The sequence below is a fragment of the Entelurus aequoreus genome, linkage group LG23 (assembly GCF_033978785.1).
Source record: "Entelurus aequoreus isolate RoL-2023_Sb linkage group LG23, RoL_Eaeq_v1.1, whole genome shotgun sequence".
Taxonomy (NCBI): Eukaryota; Metazoa; Chordata; class Actinopteri; order Syngnathiformes; family Syngnathidae; genus Entelurus; species Entelurus aequoreus.
In genome coordinates this window covers 34,390,239-34,414,352 of record NC_084753.1, presented here as the reverse complement: position 1 = coordinate 34,414,352, position 24,114 = coordinate 34,390,239, and the positions used below count along the sequence as shown (strand labels likewise).

At 41.4% G+C, this 24,114-nt stretch overlaps 2 protein-coding genes across 6 annotated transcripts in view; both read right to left on the bottom strand.

The window, feature by feature from the left end:
* LOC133640437 (transcription factor IIIB 90 kDa subunit-like) overlaps positions 1-14,215 on the bottom strand; it is a 172,808-nt gene extending 158,593 nt beyond the window's left edge. Inside the window, exons 1-5 of one of the 4 annotated variants that reach the window (XM_062033850.1) lie at positions 14,005-14,215; positions 6,691-6,902; positions 3,290-3,370; positions 2,998-3,171; positions 2,804-2,835 (exon numbers count right to left, since the gene is read on the bottom strand). In XM_062033850.1, the coding sequence (XP_061889834.1) occupies positions 2,804-2,835; positions 2,998-3,171; positions 3,290-3,370; positions 6,691-6,871 (468 nt within the window). In that variant the 5' untranslated portion in view covers positions 6,872-6,902; positions 14,005-14,215. The other 3 variants (XM_062033847.1, XM_062033848.1, XM_062033849.1) reach the window with 3 other exon arrangements.
* A 3,059-nt stretch (positions 14,216-17,274) lies between these two features.
* Positions 17,275-24,114, bottom strand: part of zfyve21 (zinc finger, FYVE domain containing 21) — a 32,906-nt gene continuing 26,066 nt past the window's right edge. For both annotated transcript variants that reach the window (XM_062035021.1, XM_062035022.1), the window contains one exon: positions 17,275-20,983. In XM_062035021.1, coding sequence (XP_061891005.1) covers positions 20,948-20,983 — 36 coding nt within the window. In that variant the 3' untranslated portion in view covers positions 17,275-20,947. The remainder of the gene's footprint in view (positions 20,984-24,114) is intronic.

The following is a 24,114-nucleotide window of genomic DNA, read 5'->3' as shown; positions in this document are numbered from 1 at the left end:
GCACAAAATGAAACAATGATAGACAGGCGCGCCTAAGAATTCATTAAAAACGAGGTAGAGGTTTTAATTAACAAGTATATTTCAGTGCTTCCCACACATTAATTTATTTGTGGCGGCCCGCCACGAAAGACTTAAGGCCGCCAAAAAAAAATTTTTTTTTTTTGTTGTTGTCCTGTCCAGCTTCTCGGGCAAATCATATAGTTGATGTAGATGCCCATATCGGCTGTTCAGATTTACTTTACAAAAGAGAAGTGTAGGATCAAGATATTTGGAGCTCTTTGTTCAGTGGATCAGATGTTTGATGAAGCTCTGTGTCTATCTACCACCACTACTGTTTGTTACTGACTGTGGCAGGACACCTCTGCCTCTGTTTCACTTTATGTTGCTGGTAAATAATATGGTTGTAGTAGAAGGCTAAAGTTAAATGATTTAGTATGCACTAATTAAAGGGGCAGAGCTTTAAGAGACATTTTAGATTTTATATTTTTGTAAGATATATTTTTTGTAAGAACCACAATTAATAAATATATTTCAGTGAATAACTTATTGTTCAAATCTGTATATAAATATGTACATAAAGTGTTGTAATTATATTGTAAAATGGATGGATGGATGGACGTTTAAAACAAAACTGTTATTATTAATTAGTAAGTGTAAATTTTTTGAGCCTTTTTAGAAAAAATCATATCATTGCAGTAAATTATGCAAATTACTCGATGATGTCCTGGTGACCACGCCCATAGCCACGCCCCCAACGCCACAGGTATCTTGGCAGTTTATGGGAAACACTGTATTTATTATGTATGGCCACACAGTTCGAACAGTAACAATGTGTTTACAAATAGGAAAATAAAACACTGTACATTAAATTATTCTTTGGCGCACCACTAGATGGAGCCTGCGGACCACCACATTATATAAATTGGGTGTGTCCCTATCCAATATTGATATCGGTCTGATATCAGCAAAAAACACGTATCGGATGATATCGGCTTACATCTAAAATCTCTCATATGAACGCCGATACAAGCAGTCATGCAGCGAGTTTACTTGTGTAAAGTTGGACAGCCAGTTAACCTTTAAATGTCCTCCAATAAGCGCATGCTTTGGTCTTTTCTTGTATTTTAGTGAAGTCATTGACTCAAAATAAACATGGTAGGCTATACTGTAGGCTACTACTACACAACTGCTTAGCACACAGGATAGACATAAAGTGCATCCGGAAAGTATTCACAGCGCTTCACTTTTGCCACCAGGCCGATACCATGCCTACAGTGAAGCATGGTCGTGGCAGCATCATGGTTGCTTTTCAGCAGCAGCAACTGGGAGACGAGTCAGGATAATAATAATAATAATTACGGCTGCAACAACTAATCGATTAAATCGATTAAAATCGATTAGTAAAATAGTTGCTATGCGCATGCACAGTTTTTTTTGTTTGTTTTTTTAATAAAAAAATTGTTTTTAATTTTATATTAATTTAATTTTTTTAATAAACTTTTATTTATAAACTGCAACATTTACAAACAGCTGAGAAACAATAATCAAAATAAGTATGGTGCCAGTATGCTGTTTTTTTTTCAATAAAATACTGGATAGGATAGAAATGTAGTTTGTCTCTTTTATCCGATTATTAATCGATTAATCGAAGTAATAATCGACAGATGGATCGATTATCAAATTAATCGTTAGTTGCAGCCCTAATAATAATAATGAATTACATTTGTAATGCACTTTACATTTGTTCAAATCTCAAAGTGCTACAAAGTATATAAAAAAAAATTTTTTTTAAAAGAAAGTTAGAATATATATTAAAACATTTAAATAGAAAGGAAATCATGACACACACTAGATAAACATTACATGAAACAGAAACATAGATAAAAATACAAATAAAAGCATGAAAGCACTGGATAAAGATAGGCAAGCAGTGTATTTGAAAACAAGAAGGCAGAGAAATGAGATAAAAGCTGTGCTAAAAAGGTGGGTTTTTAGTCTCTTCTTAAAATGGTCGACCGACTGTGGTGCTCTTAGATGGTCGGGGAGAGCGTTCCAGAGTTTGGGTGCGGTCGAGCAGAAAGCCCGGCGGCCCATTGATCGTAAGTTTGTCCTGATGGGTTTGAGGAGGTTAGTGTTTGAAGAGCGGAGGTTGATAGAGGGAAAGACAAATGCGGCCATGTACAGAGACATCCGGGATGCAAACCAACACTTCTCATTGAGAGGCGCTGCAAAGAGGAATGGGCCAAACTGCCCAAAGATAGGTGTGCCAAGCTTGTGGCATCGTATTCAAAAATAATTGAATTGCTGCCAAAGGTGCATCAACAAAGTATTGAGCAAAGTGTGACCTGTATGGCTGTTGACCAAGTATGCTTGCATTCATTTGTGTGTGTGAAAAGCCGCAGATATCATGTGACTGGGCCGGCACGCAAAGGCAGTGCCTTTAAGGTTTATTGGTGCTCTGTACTTCTCCCTACGTCCGTGTTTTAAAAAGTTATACATTTTACTTTTTCAAACAGATACCGATAATTTCCGATATTACATTTTAAAGCATTTATCAGCCGATATTATCGGACATCTCTAGTAAATACTTTCTGTAATTGATGTTTGGTATCTCAGCAAATCTAAGGGGAAACCCTGGAGTCAATGAGCTATGAGTCCATTAGAAGTAGTTGAGTGCATCAACAGCACACACAAGTGGACAAAAATATGAACTACAACTTAAAAGCCGGCCTTCTTTCAGGGACTCATCCAAACATTTCTGTCCAAGGACCATATTTAAAATAACAAATGGAGACAATCTTACCTGCAGAATGTCACTGAGGTCCAAAAGCATGTCTGATGAAGGCTGGTTAAGTCCAATCGCACAAAAGGAACCCACGGGGGATGCTCATCACTTCAGAACAACAAGATGTGACGACTCGAAAAAAGGACAGCGAGTCAGCAGCCGAGTGATGGGGCGTTCATGATGACCGACATACGTGACGGCGAGAAGGATACGCGGCGTTCCCTCGGTGCGGCACACCAGGTAGATGCAGGCGGCGATGACGTGCGCCGACTTGCGCCCGCACGTCAGGTGCTTGGCAAGCGCCATCTTGTAGAAGTTGAAGGCGGTGTCTAGACAGTGGCGGCTGAGCTGCAGCTGGTGGCCCAGCGTGGTGATGTGCTGCCTGGCTGCAAACACACACAATCAGAAAGCATATAAACAAACATGCATTAACACACCAACATTTGTGTTAAACTGTGTGTATTTGTTAGCGTTAACGTATGTCGCCCCCTGCTGGCCACTGACCTTTCTGCAGTGTCTGAGCACGTGACTCCTTGCCCACACTGCCCAGGTGACCATCTCCAAAAGATGGCAGCTTGGCTCCACCTAAACACAGAACAAAATGTATAACAAGACACAACAGCGCCCCCTAACGGGTAACCTGTGAACTCCAACACAAAGAGCAGAGGTGGGGGTCAAAGGTTGCACAGGCTTAAGTTTAGACAAGCGACAAATAACAGCTTGATTATTACTAGGGATGTCCGATAATGGCTTTTTGCCGATATCCGATATTGTCCAACTCTTAATTACAGATACCGATATCAACTGCAGTGTTTCCCATAAACTGACAAGATACCTGTGGCGGTGGGGGCGTGGCTATGGGCGTGGTCACCATGACATCATTGAGTAATTTGCATAATTTACTACAATGATTTGATTTTCTCTAAAAAGGCTCAAAAAATGTATACTTACTAATTAATAACAGTTTTGTTTTAAACGTCCATCCATCCATCCATCCATCCATCTATTTTACAATATAATTACAACACTTTATGTACATATTTATATACAGATTTGAACAATAAGTTATTCACTGAAATATATTTATTAATTGTGGTTCTTACAAAAAATATATCTTATAAAATATAAAAGCTAAAAGGTCTCAAAGCTCTGCCCCTTTAATTAGTGCATACTAAATAATGTAACTTTAGCCTACTACTAAAACCATATTATTTACCAGCAACATAAAGTGAAACAGAGGCAGAGGTGTCCTGCCACAGTCAGTAACAAATAAACAGAAAACAGTAGTGGTGGTAGATAGACACAGAGCTTCATCAAACATCTGATCCACTGAACAAAGAGCTCCAAAAATTTTGAACTTTAGACTGCCATCAGTTTTACTCCCTACACTTAACCATGTGTTTCCTACTGCCTGCAGACTTTGCACCCTTTGTTATATACACATGTTGTGTTTCTAATATAAATACATTTAATAAAGTCAAATACAAATAAGGCAACAAGAGAAGTATCCTACACTTCTCTTTTGTAAAGTAAATCTGAACAGTCGATACGGGCATCTACATCAACTATATGATTTGCCTGAGAAGCTGGAGAGGACAAAAATTTAAAAAAAAATTTAAAAAATGTTTTTTTTATTTTTTTATTAAATTTTTTTATTTGTGGCGGACGTAATTCTTTCGTGACGGGCCGCCACAAATAAATGAATGTGTGGGAAACCCTGAACTGATACCGATATCAACCGATACCGATATATACAGTCGTGGAATTAACACATTATTATGCCTAATTTGGACAACCAGGTATGGTGAAGATAAGGTCCTTTTTTTTTTTTTAAATAATAAAATAAAATAAGATAAATAAATTAAAAACATTTTCTTGAATAAAAAAGAAAGTAAAACAATATAAAAACAGTTACATAGAAACTAGTAATGAATGAAAATTAGTAAAATTAACTGTTAAAGGTTAGTACTATTAGTGGACCAGCAGCACGCACAATCATGTGTGCTTATGGACTGTATCCCTTGCAGACTGTATTGATATATATTGATATATAATGTAGGAACCAGAATATTAATAACAGAAAGAAACAACCCTTTTGTGTGAACGAGTGTAAATGGGGGAGGGAGGTTTTTTGGGTTGGTGCACTAATTGTAAGTGTATCTTGTGTTTTTTATGTTGATTTAATAAAAAAAATTTAAAAAACAATACCGATAATAAAAAAAAGATGATACCGATAATTTCCGATATTACATTTTAAAGCATTTATCGGCCGATAATATCGGACATCTCTAATTATTACGTGAAGTAATAAAATCAGCCGTTCAACAGGCGTGTTTTTTTGAGTTCAGCTGATCACATTATTAAATATTCAATGTTACAATGTCATGTTACAGTGGCCAAAAATATTAAATATACTTCTTAACTAAAACCTCTGCCTTGTTTTTAATGAACATTCATGCCTACTGCGCTACTGCATTTAAATGTTGATCATCAAGGTGGTCCTTAAAGAGCCAAGTACCACATTATCAACAAACAGAGGTAGCTAACATAGAAGCGTTTGGACAAACTTTAAAAAAACAACTTGAGACTTCCCGTGGGCCGGATTTTGGACGCTGGCCGTCCGTATTCGGCACGCGGGCCGTATTTTGGGGACCTCTGTTCTAGAAGATCTTAGGTGTTTGTCCTTTTGAACCTCTTTAGGGTTCACCAATCTACAACATTTCATGTGGTAGTCCGTAAGGACATTCTCAGGGACTGTCCTCTCGAATGGTCTTTCTTAGCCATTTTTTGGTGCTCAGTTGTAATACACTTTTCCACCACTTGTGGCAGTCATGACAATCTCAAACAAACAGAAGAAGTCTGGAGTTGAAGTCATCGGGAAGTTTAAGAGCAGAAATGATGACTAAAGTGGTGAAGCTGTATTTTAAAAATTGCACTTTAAAAATTGTATTGACAGTTTAGCTAAGGTACATTAATATTGGCATATCTCGGTTGGTAGAGGGTTCCAGGTTCGACTCCCGCTTACGCCATCCTAGTCACTGCCGTTGTGTCCTTGGGCAAGACACTTTACCCACCGGCTCCCACTGTAAATGTAACTTAGCAGTGTTTCCCACACATTCATTTATTTGTGGCGGCCCGCCACGAAAGAATTACGTCCGCCACAAATAAAAAAAAATATTTTTTTATTTTTTTTGTCCTGTCCAGCTTCTCCGGCAAATCATATAGTTGATGTAGATGCCCATAAAGGCTGTTCAGCTCTTTTACTTTACAAAAGAGAAGTGTAGGATACTTCTCTTGTTGCCTTATTTGTATTTGACCACTACTATTTTCTGTTTATTTGTTACTGACTGTGGCAGGACACCTCTGCCTCTGTTTCACTTTATGTTGCTGGTAAATAATATGGTTGTAGTAGTAGGCTAAAGTTAAATTATTTAGTATGCACTAATTAAAGGGGCAGAGCTTTAAGAGACATTTTAGCTTTTATATTTTATGAGATATATTTTTTGTAAGAACCACAATTAATAAATATATTTCAGTGAATAACTTATTGTTCAAATCTGTATATAAATATGTACATAAAGTGTTGTAATTATATTGTAAAATGGATGGATGGATGGATGGATGTACGTTTAAAACAAAACTGTTATTATTAATTAGTAAGTATACATTTTTTGAGCCTTTTAGAGAAAATCATATTGTAGTAAATTATGCAAATTATTCGATGATGTCACGGTGACCACGCCCATAGCCACGCCCCCACCGCCACAGGTATCTTGGCAGTTTATGGGAAACACTGCTTATATAAATATACTTCAATTACTATTATTTTGTCTCCCAGAACAAATTGTTTGGAGGAGCGGCCTGTCAACCTTGTGTGACCACGTTCCCGCGGACGCTCTTCTCACCTTCTGAGCACACAAACTGTCCTACAGCCAGCGATCCGCCGCCTCCCGACTCCACAAACTCCACCTCGGACACGATGATGTTGTCCTCCAGCACGGAGCCGCAGCCCATGCAGACGGCGTCTCCCCGCGCGTGGTCCACATCGATGTCGGCGCAGCCGCAGTTCTTGCACGTCTTCGTCATGGCGGCGGGGCGATCGTCTCAATGGCGGTTGCTGAACACAGATTTTGGGGGGGGGTATGATTAAAAACATTACAATGTTACAAAACGTTGCAAGAATAAGAACCTGATTTTGCCAAAAGAAACTTGACAAAGTTATTTAAAAAAAATAAATAAATAAATAAAAAGACTTGAGTGGAGCTGATACTTGCCAGGATGTTAGCAGTAACACTTTAGTATGGGGAACATATTCTAAGTCAGTGTTTTTCCAACCACTGTGCCGCGGCACACTAGTGTACCGTGAGATGCAGTCTGGTGTGCCGTGGGAGATTATCTAATTTCACCTATTTGGGTTAAAAATATTTTTTTGCAAATTAGTAATTATAGTCTGCAAATGATGTGTTGTTGTTGAGTGTCGGTGCAGAGTAACCGTGTAATACTCTTCCATATCAGTAGGTGGCAGCCGGTAGCTAATTGCTTTGTAGATGCGGGAAACAGCGGGAGGCAGGGTAAAGGTAAAAAGGTGTCTAATGCTTAAACCAAAAATAAACAAAAGGTCAGTGGCCCTAAGAAAAGGCATTGAAGCTTGGGGAAGGCTATGCAGAACCAAACTAAAACTGAACTGGCTACAAAGTAGAGAAAAACAGCATGCTGGACGACAGCAAAGACTTACTGTGGCGCAAAAACGGTGTCCACAATGTACATCCGAACATGACATGACAGTCAACAATGTCCCCACAAAGAAGGGTAAAATCAACTGACATATTCCTGATTGCTAAAACAAAATAGATGCGGGAAATATCGCTGAAAGGAAGACATGAAACTGCTCCAGGAAAATACCAAAAAAAAAGAGAAAAAGCCACCAAAATAGGAGCGCAAGACAAGAACTAAAACACTACACACAGGAAAACAGCAGAAAAACTCCAAATAAGTCAGGGTGTGATGTGACAGGTGGTGACAGTACACCTACTTTGAGACAAGAGCTATATTGATGCATGCTTGGTTATGGTTTAAAGTCATATCCAACAATTGCAACAACGACTTTTTACTGTCAACTGAGTTACGTTTTTTTAATGATTTCTGCTGGTGGTGTGCTTTTGGATTTTTTCAACGCAAAAAATGTGCCTTGGCTCAAAAAAAAAAAAGGTTGAAAAACACTGTACTAAGTAACAAAGACTTAATTAAGTGTAATTTGGACACTAGGGCAACATACTGTAAGTGACAAAGACTTCATTTAGAGTTATTTGGTTAGGGTGGAGCCAGATGAGGTGGTTCGGGCATCTGGTCAGGACGCCACCCGAACGCCTCCCTAGGGAGGTGTTTGGGGCACGTCCGACCGGTAGGAGGCCACGGGGGAAGACCCAGGACACGTTGGGAAGACTATGTCTACAAGCTGGCCTGGGAACACCTCAGGATCCCCCGGGAGGAGCTGTATGAAGTGGGTGGGGAGAGGGAAGTCTGGGCTTCCCTGCTTAGGCTGCTGCCCCCGCGACCCAATTCTCTCTGGCACTCATCAAGGGTGGACGCTCCCCTTTCCTCTCTTGCTTGCTTCTTTGTGTTGTCTTAACTTTCTTGTTGCCATTTTTTGCACTGCTCTCCAAATCTAAACATTGGAACTATTTAACTGGCCTCAACGAAATTGACAAGATCTTGGGTTTAGGGGAACCTGCTTGTCGTGACAGAGCGGTTGTTGCTGGACACACGACGGACTCTTGGGAGAAGGAGTGCTGCGTGCCTGGCGACCCTTTTCAGTGGAGGACGTGAAGATATCCACCTATTGGGAATGATGACAACAGGACATCTGCTGATTGGAGTAAGCGTTGCTCTGGTTTGTCCACAAATTGGAAGTTGCTGGAAGTCTTCAAAGTAGCCCAAAGCTGCCACAAATATTTGGAGGATGCGGGAAGAACTGTGGACACTCTTGTGATTTTGGATCACATCGGACTGTCTGCCCCGCAGGTTTGAGGACCAGTCATAGACAATTTAGAGTGAAAAGCAAATTTTATTTTCACTCGCATACAAAACATTCTAACTTGGATTGTTTCCCTGGCTTCGAGACTCTCCCGAAGGACAGTGCGGCGAAGACACAACAAACTCCCTTCTTGTCTCTCATGGACACACACCTGTTGTTGTTGACTTTGGACTAGCGACTGCACAGACATCAAGGCCGCGGAACAGAGACACACTACGGGCTTACACACACACTTGCAACCACAAAAATATACGCCACACATACACACCCCAGCCCCCCAAACCCAACGCCCTCGACACAAATCCCATAGGGGTGATGAAAGGATGGTCAGCGCCTGAGAGCTGCGGCCTACCACCATGACCTCGCACTCCCTCCCCTCTGTTGCTAGATATCTCGAGATGTATATGCGCTTTGCTATGGAGGTTTTTTCCCACACCAGACTGGGCCCCCTTAGGAGACCCAGTCTGGATTGTATTTTTTTACTCATCCTTCCCCAGCGTTTTACCTTTTCCCCCATCTTTTACGGGGTCCCTTGTGGCGACCCATCAGCGTTCCTGTTCTGTAACCCTGTACACTGTTTGTTTGTCTAATCTTGAACGGGTTTGTGCTGAAAACAAAGTTTCGTTGTACTTGTGCAATGACAATAAAGACCTATCCTATCCTATAAGCGGAAGAAGATGGATGGATGGTTAGGGTTGTCACCAGTTTGTAAAACTGCTCAAGTTTGCGGATGACACTACCCTCATCGGGCTCATCTCGGATGGCGATGAGACCGCCTCAGGAGAGAGGTGGACCGGCTGGCGTCCTGGTGCAGCCTCAAGAACCTGGAGCTGAACGCCCAGAAAACAGTGGACTTCAGGAAAGTCACAGCCCCACCATCCCCCCTCACCCTGATTGACTCTCCCACCCCCGTCTCCATTGTGGACTCCTTCCGTTTCTTGGGCATCACCATCACCCAGGACCTCAAGTGGGAGCCGACCATCAGCTCCGTCATCAAGAAGGCCCAGCAGAGGATGTAATCCTGCGGCAGCTGAGGAAACTAAAGGTGCCGACCGAGACGCTGGTGCAGTTTTACTCAGCCATCATCGAGTCCATCCTGACCTCCTCCATCACCGTGTGGTTCCCCGGCGCCACAGTCCAGGATAAGCATCGACTGCAGCGCACGGTATGTGCTGCTGAGAAGGTGATTGGCTGCAAACTCCCACCCCTCCAGGACTTGTTCTCCTCCAGGATCAGGAGGCGTGTGGGTCGGATCACAGCTGACTCTTCTCACCCTGGACACACACTATTCTCCCCTCTCCCCTCAGGCAGGACACTACGCTCCATCCAGACCCACACCTCCCGCCACCTGAACCGTTTTTTCCCCTCGGCCATCAGGCACATGAACAATAACTCCTAACAGCAGCTCCTTGAATTCCTTCTAAGTCTATAACAAGATCTGACAGCTCAGTTACAGCTCTTGTTATTACCAAATCTGTGTTATATGTGTTTTATGTTGCACGATTGCACGATTGCACCAAGAAAAATTCCTAGTTTGTGAACCCGTTCTCAAACAATGGCAATAAAATAAAACTATTCTGATTGTATAATAAGGCCATGCAGTATAAGAATAAGGCATTAATAAGTACTTAATAATGACTAATTAAGAGCCAATATGTTATTAATTTGCTTGTTAATAAGCAACTAATTAATGGTGAATATGTCCCCCATAGGGAGCACGGTGGAACAGGGGTTAGTGCACGTGCCTCACAATACGAAAGTCCTCAGTAGTCCTGAGTTCAATCCCGGGCTCGGGATCTTTCTGTGTGGAGTTTGCATGTTCTCCCCGTGACGGCGTGGGTTCCCTCCGGGTACTCCGGCTTCCTCCCACCTCCAAAGACATGCACCTGGGGATAGGTTGATTGGCAACACTAAATGGGCCCTAGTGTGTGAACGTGAGTGTGAATGTTGTCTGTCTATCTGTGTTGGCCCTGCGATGAGGTGGCGACTTGTCCAGGGTGTACCCTGCCTTCCGCCTGATTGCAGCTGAGATAGGCTCCAGCACCCCCACCCCCCCACCCCCCCGCCCCAAAAGGGACAAGCGGTAGAAAATGGATGGATGGATGGATGGATGTTCCCTATACCAGTGTTTTTCAACCTTTTTTTAACCAAGGCACATTTTTTGCGTTGAAAAAATCCGGAGGCACACCACCAGCAGAAATCATAAACTCAGTTGACAGTTAAAAGTAATTGTCGCAATTGTTGCATATGACTTTACCATAACCAAGCATGCATCACTATAGCCCTTGTCTCAAAGTAGGTGTACTGTCACCACCTGTCACATCACACCCTGACTTATTTTGACTGTTTTGCTGTTTTCCTGTGTGTAGTGTTTTAGTTCTTGTCTTGCGCTCCTATTTTGGTGGCTTTTTCTCTTTTTTTTGGTATTTTCCTGTAGCAGTTTCATGTCTTCCTTTGAGCGATATTTCCCGCATCTGCTTTGTTTTAGCAATCAAGAATATTTCAGTTGTTTTTATCCTTCTTTGTGGGGACATTGTTGATTGTCATGTCATGTTCGGATGTACATTGTGGACGCCGTCTTTGCTCCGCAGTAAGTCTTTGCTGTCGTCCAGCATCCTGTTTTTGTTTACTTTGTAGCCAGTTCAATTTTAATTTTGTTCTGCATAGCCTTCCCTAAGCTTCAATGCCTTTTCTTAGGGGCACTCACCTTTTGTTTACTTTTGGTTTTAGCATCAGACTCCTTTTTACCTGCATTTACAAAGCAATTACCGTATTTCCTTGAATTGGCGCAGGGAATATAGTATTCGCACGTCTAGAATTACTGCCGGGTCAAACTCGTTTCTCAAAATAATTAACGCATGCTTGGCCTTATCGCCGGTTTATTATTGAAGCCGGATCAAATTCGTTTCGCAAAATATTAATTTTATTATCACGTCTATAATTTTCGCCGGGTCAAACTCGTTTCGCAAAATATTTAGCATATGGCTAGAACTTCCACCGGGTCAAAATCGTTACGTCACGAGTGACGCATCTGTCCTAATTTTCAAAATGGAGGAAGCTGCTTTCAGTAGTTTACAATCGCACAAAGGAAAAAAGATAAAGAGCTATTCAGTAGGATTTAAGGTCCAAGCTATTGAATACCGGTACAGTATGCTAAAGAGAACAGTAAGCAGCTATGTTTTATTAATATACCGTAGCTGCGTGTGTGAAATACTGTATAAGTCATTAAATGACTCCCGCCTCCTGGTGGTAGAGGGCACTGCCGCGCTAGTGATCCTTCTTGCGACTTCCGGTACTGCAGAAGAAGTGAACACACGCAGCAAGAGATTTTTTTTTTCTTCCTTCTAACATAAAACAGTTTTCTAAACTGGACTTTCAATGGAAGCAGGAGGTAATAATTAAAGGAAGATCTCCATCGAGACAGAGAGACTTTTAAAACGGAAAAAAGAAAATAATGAAGACTTCTATAAACAAGTTATCGATGCTTTTGGTCAGAAGGAGCTGCAAATGGACTCCATTTATAAGTACAGGTAAGACCATAATAACGTTTTTTTTAATTACATGTGCTTTTCATGATGGTATGCTTACATCACACTCAAAGCGCACGCCTAAATTTTATGGATTCATTTTGGTAAACGCCGGAGTGAGAAGAGGTTTTAAAATAATTACCGCATGCACGGCCATCCCGCCGGTTTCCGGTAAACGCAGGAGTGACAGGAGGTTTCAAATTAATTAACGCCCCTGCGGCTATTCAAGGAAATACGGTAGCCACCGGCTGCCACCTACTGAGATGGAAGAGTATTACACGGTTACTCTGCCGAGCTCTAGACAGCACCGACACTCAACAACAACACATCATTTGTAGACTATAATTACTGGTTTGCAAACAATGTTTTTAACCCAAATAGGTGAAATTAGATCATCTCCCACGGCACACCAGACTGTATCTCGCGGCACACTGGTTGAAAAACACTGCCCTATACCAGGGGTCGGCAACCTAAAATGTTGAAAGAGCCATATTGGACCAAAAATACAAAAACAAATCTGTCTGGAGCCGCAAAAAATTAAAAGCCATATTACATACAGATAGTGTGTCATGAGATATAAATTGAATTAAGATGACTTAAAGGAAACTAAATGAGCTCAAATATAGCTACAAATGAGGCATAATGCTGCAATATGTACATATAGCTAGCCTAAATAGCATGTTAGCATCGATTAGCTTGCAGTCATGCACTGACCAAATATGTCTGACTAGCACTCCACACAAGTCAATAACATCAACAAAACTCACCTTTGTGCCTTCACGCACAACGTTAAAAGTTTGGTGGACAGAATGAGACAGAAAAAGAAGTGGCATAAAACACGTCCTAGAAAGTCGGAGAAAGTTATACTTGTAAACAAACTACGGTGAGTTCAAGGACCGCCAAAATTAGTAGGACAAAACGGCGCTCGCCAAATACTCGAATCAGTGAAGCATATTTAATATAAACAGTGTGCTTTGTAACAATTAGGGAGGTTTGCGTCATGTTTGTCCTCCTACGGAAACCATATTAAAACAAAAATTATTTTTTTTTCTCATCTTTTTCCATTTTTCATACATTTTTAAAAAAGCTCCTGAGAGCCACTAGGGCGGCGCTAAAGAGCCGCATGCGGCTCTAGAGCCGCGGGTTGCCGACCCCTGCCCTATACTAAAGTGTTACCATGTTAGCTTCTGGCAGCCATATTTGTAGCTCTTGCCCCAAACAAACATGGCGTCCCGTGACGTCACACACACACACACCGCCGTGACGTGGGCTCGACAATAATGACTGTGCAGGGATTGATGTGAGCCGGCGGAGACAACTAGTGAATGAAAGTGGCCTCCATGTGCGCCGCGGAGAAGAAAGAGGAGAAGAAAGAAGAGTATTTACGTACATTGACGAAGAAAGAGGAGAGTTGACACACATTGAAGCCGCGTTAGCCGGCTAGCTACGTGGCACTTTCCCACTCACTCAGCACTTTCAGCTCCAACAAGTCTTTACGTTACGTGGCGACAGCCCGCCAGAGTCCACGCCGGCCACGACGCACTTTTCACAAGGGGCGTCCACGCGTGGCAAGTTGACAGCTAGCTTGCTTTAGCCCGGTGGCATGACGCAACGTGGTGACAACCGGGAAGCGTGTGCACGTCGCGGCGGTAACGTACCTGAAAAGGTGCGCGGGCACGCGTGTTTGGACGAGAGTGCGTGCCGGGTGTGCGTGGGTGAAGTACACGGACTGACAGGCAGCGTGTTGGATGAAAACATGAACGTGTCGGCGAACACGTGTGAGTCGTGAACGAGTCGTTCAAAACTTGCGAGTTTTTTTTCTCTCTTACTGCCCGTTAACTCATGCTCACGCCTCTACGTTCTGCGCATGTGCGTTGTGACTCATGATGGGTAGTACGCGAACGATCCGACTCTTTTTTCCCCCCTACTGTTTTTAAAGCAGCACGTATAGCTCGGTTGGTAGAGTGGCCGTGCCAGCAACTTGAGGGTTCCAGGTCCGATCCCTGCTTCTGCCAACCTAGTCACTGCCGTTGTGTCCTTGGGCAAGACACTTTACCCACCTGCTCCCAGTGCCACCCACACTGGTTTAAATGTAACTTACATATTGGGTTTCACTATGTAAAGTGCTTTGAGTCATTAGAGAAAAGTGCTATATAAATATAATTCAATTCTATATTACCTGTGTGACGTCCCCCCCCCCCCTCCACACACACACACCTTGTCAAAACCTCCCCAAACCAGTCCCATTCGTTTGTGCTTCCTTTGTTTTTAAGTTCTTAACGTTTTATATTCTTAACGTGTAATGAATCATAACTAAACCCTATACTTGTTTCATTCGTTTGTGCTGCAAAAAAGTTTTGGTCTTGTTATTGTTTTCAAGTAAACGTTTTGTTTTATGTTAACATGTAATTAACGTGTTGTAACCGTATTTAGACCACCCAACCCCCTCCAACTATGTCATCATTACCCCAAACATGTCCCATTCATTCATGTTGCAAAAAGTTTTGGTCTATTATGGTGTTCAAATCTACATTTTTATTTTTTGTTTTTAATGCGTAATTAATGTGTTATAATCATATTTAGAATTCCTCACCCCCCCCCCCCCCCCCCCCTGCCCACCCACTATGTAAGCGACTTTGGGTACTATTATTATTATAAGATCTTCCCAAACTGGTCCCAATCATTTATGCTGCAAAAAAGTTAATTTGTGCTTTATAGTTTTAAAGTTATTAACATTTTGTGTCATTACCGGGTTATTAATCATAACTGTCAAAATTGTCCTGGTCATTTGTGCTGCAAACACTTTTGGTCAAAAATATTACAGTTTTTAAGTTATCAACGATTTATTGTTTTATTATTAACGTGTAACTAACGTTTTATTAAAACCTCTTAAGGCCCAAGCTGTTTACATGCTTTTTTTATTTCTCTTTGCTATTTGGGCTTATTGGACCCTAATTAGAATAAAAACTAAGAATCATCTTTTGATATGATGTACTTAGTCTATAAGTACACAAACGTGTACTTCATGCTAATTCTCCTTTTTACACTTTTTTTCCCCCCAAATTCCATTGTATGTTATACTCTTCTGACACCACCAGATGGCAGTATAAGTGTCCATATGTCGGCATAAGACCCCAATTCAGTAGTGTACACAATTTTGGAAATAAGATCTAAAAGGTGCTGTCCACGCATGTGGCCACTAAGCCTTTAGAGGTTTTCATTAATCATAACTATGTCAAAATCTACCCAAACTTGTCCCATTTGTTTGTGCTGCAAAAAAGTTTTGGTCTTTTATAGTGTTAAAGTTAACATTTTATTGTTTTGTTATTAACATGTAATTAACATGTTATAATCATATTTAGACCCCTCCCCAACTATGTCATCAATTCCCCAAACTTGTCACATTCGTTTGTGCTACACCTTTTTTTTGTGTCTAATATAGTTTTTAAGCTAGTAACTATTGTGTTATGTTAATAACGTGCAACTAATGTGTTATTAATCATAACTAGACCCCCCCCCCCCTGTGTCAAAATCTCCCCAAACTGGTCTCAATCATTTATGCTGCAAAAATGTTTGTGCTTTATAGTTTTTAAGTAAAACATGTTGTGTTAACGTGTTATTCATCAGAACTATGTCAAAATTGTCCTGGTCGTTTGTGCTGCAAACATTTTTTGGTCTAAATATTACAGTTTTTAAATGATCAATGATTTATTAAAGTGTTATTAATCATAACTAGACCAACTATGTCATAATTTCCCTAAACTTGTCACATTCGTTTGTTTCTAGTGTTCAAGTTAACATTTTATTGTTTTGTTATTAACATGTAATTATATGTTGTAATCATATTTAGACCCCCCCCCCCACCCCACCCAACTATGTCATAATTGTTTCCAAACTTGTCACATTCGTTTGTGCTACAACATTTCTAGCTTTTTAAACGGTTATGTTATTTACATTATTAATCATGTTTGTTTGTGCTTCATAGTTTTTAAGTTATTAACATTTTGTGGTGTCATTAACGTGTTATTCATCATAACTATGTCAATATCGTCGTAGTTGTTTGTGCTACAAACATTTTTGGTCTAAATATTACTTTTTAAATTATTACCAATTTATTGTGTTATTAACAGTTTATTAACATGTAATTAACGTGTTATTAATCATAACTAAACCAACTATGTCATCATTTCTCTAGACTTTTCAGACTTTAGTTTTTTTATAGTGTTCAAGTTAACATTGTATTGTTTTGTTAACATGTAATTAATGTGTTGTTAATAATAACTAGACCCCCAATTCCTGGAATTCTTTTGACCTGGTAGTTTGATTGTCTAGAACAGTGGTTCTTAACCTGGGTTCGATCGAACCCTAGGGGTTCGGTGAGTCGGCCTCAGGGGTGCGGTGGAGCCTCCGCCGCGGAGGTCAAGACACACCCGACTCATCGTGTAAATAAAAACTTCTCCCTATCGGCGTATTATGGATAAGGGAACAGCAGAAGTCAGACTGATTTCCAGGTGTGTAATTTGTTGTGAGTTTATGCACTGTGTTGGTTTAGTTGTTTGAACAAGGTGATGTTCATGCACAGTTCATTTTGTGCACCTGTAAAAAAAAAATCATATAACTTTTGTCTTGAATTTGAAATTTAATTTTATTTTTCACTAAAGAAGGGTTCGGTGAATGCGCATATGAAACTGGTGGGGTTTGGTACCTCCAACAAGGTTAAGAACCACTGTTCTAGGGTGAGTGGAAGGTGTGGAAAGTGCAATGGTTCGAATCGGGTGACAAATGTTGGAATTGTGCAAGTTTGAAAACAGGCCCTAATCATTTTGGATGGGAAAAATTTCCCGGAAAACCTGGAATTCTGGGTAATCTGAAAGCCGTCAGAATTTTACGGAACAAGAAGTGGAATATTAATAATAATAATAAATAGATCACGTCCATCCAAGCCTTTAAAAGTAGAAAGACTTGTACTTTATTCTCCTTCATTAATACAAGCCAGTGAGACATTTTTCCACTTCATTCTTCTGCTTGGTAACAAACTCTTAGGTGATTAGCGTACAAAAATAAACCTCTGCTGACCAAGCAGACTGCAGTGATGAACAATACTGGTACTGGTTATGCTGACGAGGAGTCATAATTCTTACCATTGTTGATATTGTTGTGGGAAAAGTTGTTTGATCTTCACTTGAGTTTTTCCAGCGCGGATTCAGATCCTTCATCCGATGGGTTCAACTATGTGCATTTTCTCAGAAGACTCTTTGCAGGAATGTATTAAAGTATGATTATTGTTATTAAGAATGATACGGCCATACACGCATGGTGGTAGACAACCGCTGGGTATCCCACCAGGCACTCCGTCCTGCTGTGGGACTCAAAGCTGCAACTTCTATTGTTGGTCCCGAGGACCAGGTTGGGGAAACTTCAGGTAGACCGGGCGTTAACTTCCACGTCTCCCATGTAGACAAAGCGCGAAGAGGATCAGTAGCGAGCAGATCTGGGGGTGGATGAGCGGGCAATCGTAGACGACGTGCTGTGGAGTCTCCTTACCAAGGCCCCATTTCCGGCAAATCGTGTCCACGGCCCGGTTGATCTTAGCGAGCCAGTATTCTATTCCAAGGTGGTGCCCACTTCTGGAATGACTCCCCCCCGCCAGGCGGTTCAAGTTTCTCACCCCTATGGACTGCCCCTAATCGCCCGTCGGATCGCCACCTTGGCTGAATCGTAGTGGCAGTAGACTTCAGATTGGTCAGATTTGGCTCCCCCTCTAGTTTGACGGTCGGCAGGTTGATTACCGGTAAACCACAGTGGCTTGGACACCAAGTGATGAGGTCAGAAAAGATTTGGATGATTATGGGGAGGGGTTTGGAGGGTTAGGTGTTCTGGATACTCAGCAGTGACGATTGGTTGTCACTAACTATTCTGGCTTCTTCTTCCTTAGACAGCTTGTAACTTTGATCGCTTTCATTTCCGCTTGGAAGGAGGAGCACCATCTGCCGGTTGGTACGGCGAGAGAACGGTGGATCGTGGATGATACATCCTCCGCCTGTTGCGTTACCGTTGGCTTAAGACCCATCTCTGTAGCTAGTTGGGTCGTAGGTGCTCCAGCCTTGTTCTGGTCGCTTCATTGCCCAAAGTTTATTTTTCTCAGCGTCTCGAAGATATGCTGTCAATGGTCAATAGCTGCTGCCGGTTGGTTTTTGTTCCAGAATAGTTCTAGATGGTGGAGACAACAATTTGACAAAGTATGAAAGCAAGAATTTGGCTTCTGGTGAAGTAGGAGGATCCAACAAGGTATCTTTCATAAAACTTCCATGTGAGTACTTCACGTGTTGAGGGCTAGTGTTGTTCATGGACTGGGACAGATGGATCCAAGCTGACTTAAAAGGTGAAGTCCAAAACATACAAGAACAGATTCGACAAGTGAATGTAACAATTTGTCACAGTTACAATAAACAGTCACACATCCATAAAAGATGTTTCAGAGGAAATGGTTTAAAAAGGTATGCCGTGGAACTAGTAAGTGACATCTAGAGGTGTCGACAGTTTGACTTGGAAGAGTTTTAGAGTTTTTCTTTGAGGTGGAAAAAGTCGTCCTGTGTATTAGTCGGAATCATACGCCCTGCCCAACACTTCAGTGGGGCGGGGCTTACATGGTCAGACCAGGAAAAGGGCCGAATATAACTCTTGAAACAGTAGGGCCCTCAAGGCCAGTGTTTCTTAACCATAAGGCTAAAAAAATATCTGTTTCTCAGCTGTGGTCCGTAAGCGTCGCAGCGGTACTCTGCTGTAATACACTTTTCCACCACTTGTGGCAGTAATGACAGTATCAAACAAGCAGAAGAAGTCTGGAGCTAAAGTCATAGAGAAGTTTCTTCAGCGCAAAAAATATGACATAAGTGGTGAAGCTGTATTTTAATTTGCAATTTAAATTTATTGGAAGTTTACTTAGGAAACATATTATTATGATTATTTAGTTCAAATTGATTTTTTTTTTTAGCACTGTAATTGTGTATACATTTATTTTTTTTTATTTTTTAAGAGAGTATTTCTGTAATCAGTCTGACCTAAGCCTTGATTATAATCTTTGTGATTAGCACTTGGTTCCATATCCTTTGACAAGGTGGTAAACTGTAAGTAAGTTAGATATAATTATTGAATACGATTAATATCCAGACTATCCATCCATCCATTTTCTACCGCGTGTCCCTTTTGGGTTCGCGGGGGGGTGCTGGAGCCTATCTCAGCTGCATTCGGGCAGAAGGCGGGGTACACCCTGGACAAGTCGCCACCTCACCACAGGGCCAACACAGATAGACAGACAACATTCACACTCACATTCATACACTAGGGCCAAATTCAGTGTTAATATCGGAGTGGTCCCCTCTGTAGTGGAAAGGTGTACTCTGCCAGCACTTTGCTGGCAGAGTACACGAGAAGATGTAGAACACTCTAGAACATGGCTAATCCTACACGAGAATTACACCCTCGAGTTCAGTTCGAAACATTTTTTGCATGCAATTCCTAGAGTGCTCCTGTCTTATAGAGAAACTTGGACCACTGTAAACACATTGGCAGACATTTTAACCCCGCTCGCAAACATAGAACACCGGGGTCCGAAGCTTTGATATATATACCTGAGGCGTTCCTCAAGGCACCCCTTTAAGTCCTCTCATTTTTGGCAGTTATAAATGGTTTTCGTAATGCGATTTGTGTAACTGAGGTGTTGCTGTAGCTTGTTTACTTCATATAGAGTCCGTAATCATTTGTTTAACGTCTTTAGTTACACTAGTGGTGTTCCTCAGGGCTCCATTTTAGGTCCTCTCTTTTTGTTTTTTAATCATTTGAGCAATTCCCGCTTGTTTAGCTCAAAAAACTTGTGAGAAACTCACATTTTTGCAGAAGATTCCTAAAAACACTAGAGCACTGTCATAGAGATAATCTTTGACTAGCTTTTTAAAAACTTGTGGAACTCAAAATACTTAAACCAAAATAGACCAAAATCAAATGTCTACGGTTGGTTTCCTCCGGAATATACAAAATAAGGATAAAAGTGACAACAATTTAGTTGAACAGGCGTGTCCAAACTGGCTTTTTGTAGCTCCTGGGCTTGCATCTTATTCCGAAAATAGAAGGTGTGCATCAGATGTTGAGAAACGATTCGAACCGGACTAAATCTGTGAAAATATACGATGAGAAGAAGAAGCTATCATCCCAACGCACAGCTGAGATGTTTGTTATTGAACTTTTTGGCAGGTCTAATGAACCAAAATAATGAAGTGTGCCATTTTTTCCCAAGTGGAAGAAACTCGGACCTTGTTCTGGAAGAAGCTCCATGTGGAAGATGGAATCCGAGTGAATACTTTGTGCAAAGGAGAGCAGCTTTCTGCCCTTTTTCTTTATGAAAGAAAAGGTTTTCGTGTAAACGAGAAGGACTTGCTGAGGTTTTTTACAGCCTGCTGGTCTTGGTTCAGAGTAGAGAGATTAGGTACGTTTGGCTGTGAGAGGTTTTCCCAGGTGAGATGTGGATCACATCCTGATCACGACGGCGGGACAGAGAAGGCTAGGTCTGGTGTGTGTGTGTGCTGGTTCTGACTGGACGTCTTCTCACTGGTCCTTGGCTTCGTACAGCAGCTTGGCGCCCTGGAGACAGGAAGTGGTCAAAGGACTGCGGGGGGAAGGCCTACTTTTTGCTTCAATTGGTGCACTTACACTGTTGGTCAGGCGTAAACAGTCCCAATTTCAAATGTGTTTAAATTGACGTGGCTCCACCCCACAGGATGTTGAATAGGAATTACAGGAAGTGGAATTAAATGAATTGCAACTCAGAGAAAGTCATTCTAGCCACAAAAACAGGAAGAATTTGTCACATTTAGCCAATTTTTGTCTGGGAAATTTACTATTTTCCCACCATATTCCATAATTTGATGATCTGTTTTAGAAAATATGTTTCTATTCTTGATTGGTGTTGCTGTAATTAAAATGTGTATGTGAGGATTATTGTAATAATACTTGTATGAAATATTTACAGTGAGGAAAAAGTCTTTAGTCAGAATCAGAAATACTTTATTAATCCCCGAGGGGAAATTCTGAAAATCAGCCATTGATTGTGCCAGTTCTCCCACTTAAAACGATGACGGAGGTCTGAATTTTTTTTAATCACAGGTACACTTCATCGGTGAGAGACTGAATGTGAAAAATAATCCAGCAAATCACATTGTAGGATTTTTAGGTAATTTATTTGCAAATCATGGTGGAAAATACACTACCGTTCAAAAGTTTGGGGTCACCCAAACAATTTTGTGGAATAGACTTCATTTCTAAGAACAAGAATAGACTGTCGAGTTTCAGATGAAAGTTCTCTTTTTCTGGCCATTTCGAGCGTTTAATTGACCCCACAAATGTGATGCTCCAGAAACTCAATCTGCTCAAAGGAAGGTCAGTTTTGTAGCTTCTGTAACGAGCTAAACTGTTTTCAGATGTGTGAACATGATTGCACAAGGGTTTTCTAATCATCAATTAGCCTTCTGAGCCAATGAGCAAACACATTGTACCATTAGAACACTGGAGTGATAGTTGCTGGAAATGGGCCTCTATACACCTATGTAGATATTGCACCAAAAACCAGACATTTGCAGCTAGAATAGTCATTTACTACATTAGCAATGTATAGAGTGTATTTCTTTAAAGTTAAGACTAGTTTAAAGTTATCTTCATTGAAAAGTACAGTGCTTTTCCTTCAAAAATAAGGACATTTCAATGTGACCCCAAACTTTTGAACGGTAGTGTAAGTATTTGGTCACGTACTAACAAGCAAGATTTCTGGCTCTCACGAAACCTGCAATTTCTTCTTTAAGAAGCTCTTCTGTCCTCCACCCGTTACCTGTGTTAATGGCACCTGTTTGATAGGATAGGATAGGTCTTTATTGTCATTGCGCAAGTACAACGAAACTTTGTTTTCGGCACAAACCCGTTCAAGATTAGACAAACAAATAGTGTACAGGGTTACAGAACAGGAACGCTGATGGGTCGCCACAAGGTGCCCCGTAAAAGATGGGGGATAAAAAGGTAAAACGCTGGGGAAGGATGAGTAAAAAAATACAATCTAGACTGGGCCCCCTTAGGAGCCCAGTCTGGAGTGGGAAAAACCTCCATAGCAAAGCACATATACATATTACAACATACATCTCGAGATATCTAGCAACAGAGGGAAGGGAGTGCGGGGTCATGGTGGCAGGCCGCAGCTCTCAGGCGCTGACCATCCTTTCATCACCCCTATGGGATTTGTGTCGAGGGCGTTGGATTGGGGAGGGGTGGGTATGTTTGTGTGTGGCGTATATTTTTGTGGATGCATGTTTGTGTGTAAGCCTGCAGTGTGTCTCTGTTCCGCGGCCTTGATGTCGTGCAGTCGTTAGTCCAAAGTGAACAACAACAAGTGTGTGTCCATGAGAGTTTGTTGTGTCTTCACTGCACTGTCCTTCGGGAGAGTCTCGAAGCCAGGGAACTTGTTATCTGTATGTTATCTGTATAAGACACTTGACTACAGCCTCAAACAGTCAGACTCCACCACGGCTAAGACCAAAGAGCTGTCAAAGGGCACCACGAACAAAATTGTAGACCTGCAGAAGGCTGGGAAGAGTGAATCGACACCAGACAAGCAGCTTGGTGTGAATAAATCAACTGTGGGAGCAATTATTAGAAAATATAAGGCCATTGATAATCTCCTTTGGTTTGGGGCTCCACGCAAGATCTCATACAAACTGATCATGAGAATGGTGAGCAAAAATCCCAGAACTACACGGGTGGGGTGAATGACCCGCAGAGAGCTGGGACCAAAGTAACAAAGGTTACCATCAGTAACACACTCCCATTGCCAAACATGTCCAGGCCCGTCTAAAGTTTGCCTGTGACCACATGGTGGTTCCAGAGGAGGATTGGGAGAATGTCATGTGGTCAGATGAGACGGAAGTAGACATTTTTTTGCAAAAACCCAACTCGTCGTGTTTGGAGGAGGAAGAATGCTGAGTTGTATCCCAAGAACACCATAAACACTGTGAAGCATCATGCTTGGGGGCTGTTTTTTCTGCCAAAGGGACAGGACGACTGATCCGTGTTAAGGAAAAGATAAATGAGGCCACGTATCGTGAGATTTGGATCACAAACCTCCTTCCATCAGAAAGACCATTGAAGATGAAACGTGGCTGGGTCTTCCAGCATGACAAAGGAGTGGCTCCGTTAAAAGCATTAACAGGGTTGTAGAGTGGCCTAGCCAGTCTCCAGACCTCAATTCAGTAAAAAAATCTGTGTAGGAAGTCAAAAGTCCTGTTCTAGAGGAGACCAGCATGGAACAATGGCCAAAACAGCAGCTAGTGTGTGCAAACCTGGTAAAGATCTACAGGAAACATTTGACCTCTGTCATTGCCAACAAAAAATACCTTACCAAATATTGACTAGAACTTTTGTTATTGACCAAGTACTTATTTTCCACCATGATTTGCAAATACATTCTTAAAAAATCTGTCACAGTTAAAGTGTACCTATGATGAAAATTACAGACCTTACCATCGTTTTAAGTGGGAGAACTTGCAGAACGGATGACTGACTAAATACTTTGTCCCCTCTGTAAAACAGTCATGTATGGAATATGTAGTAAAGCATGACTTTGGAATGTAACAAAAGTGTCAATTGGGATTTAAATTCAGGTTCCTTCAATACAAATTAAGATCGCGATCGTGCTTCCGGTTTGCAACTGCAATTCACATTCAACTCCACTT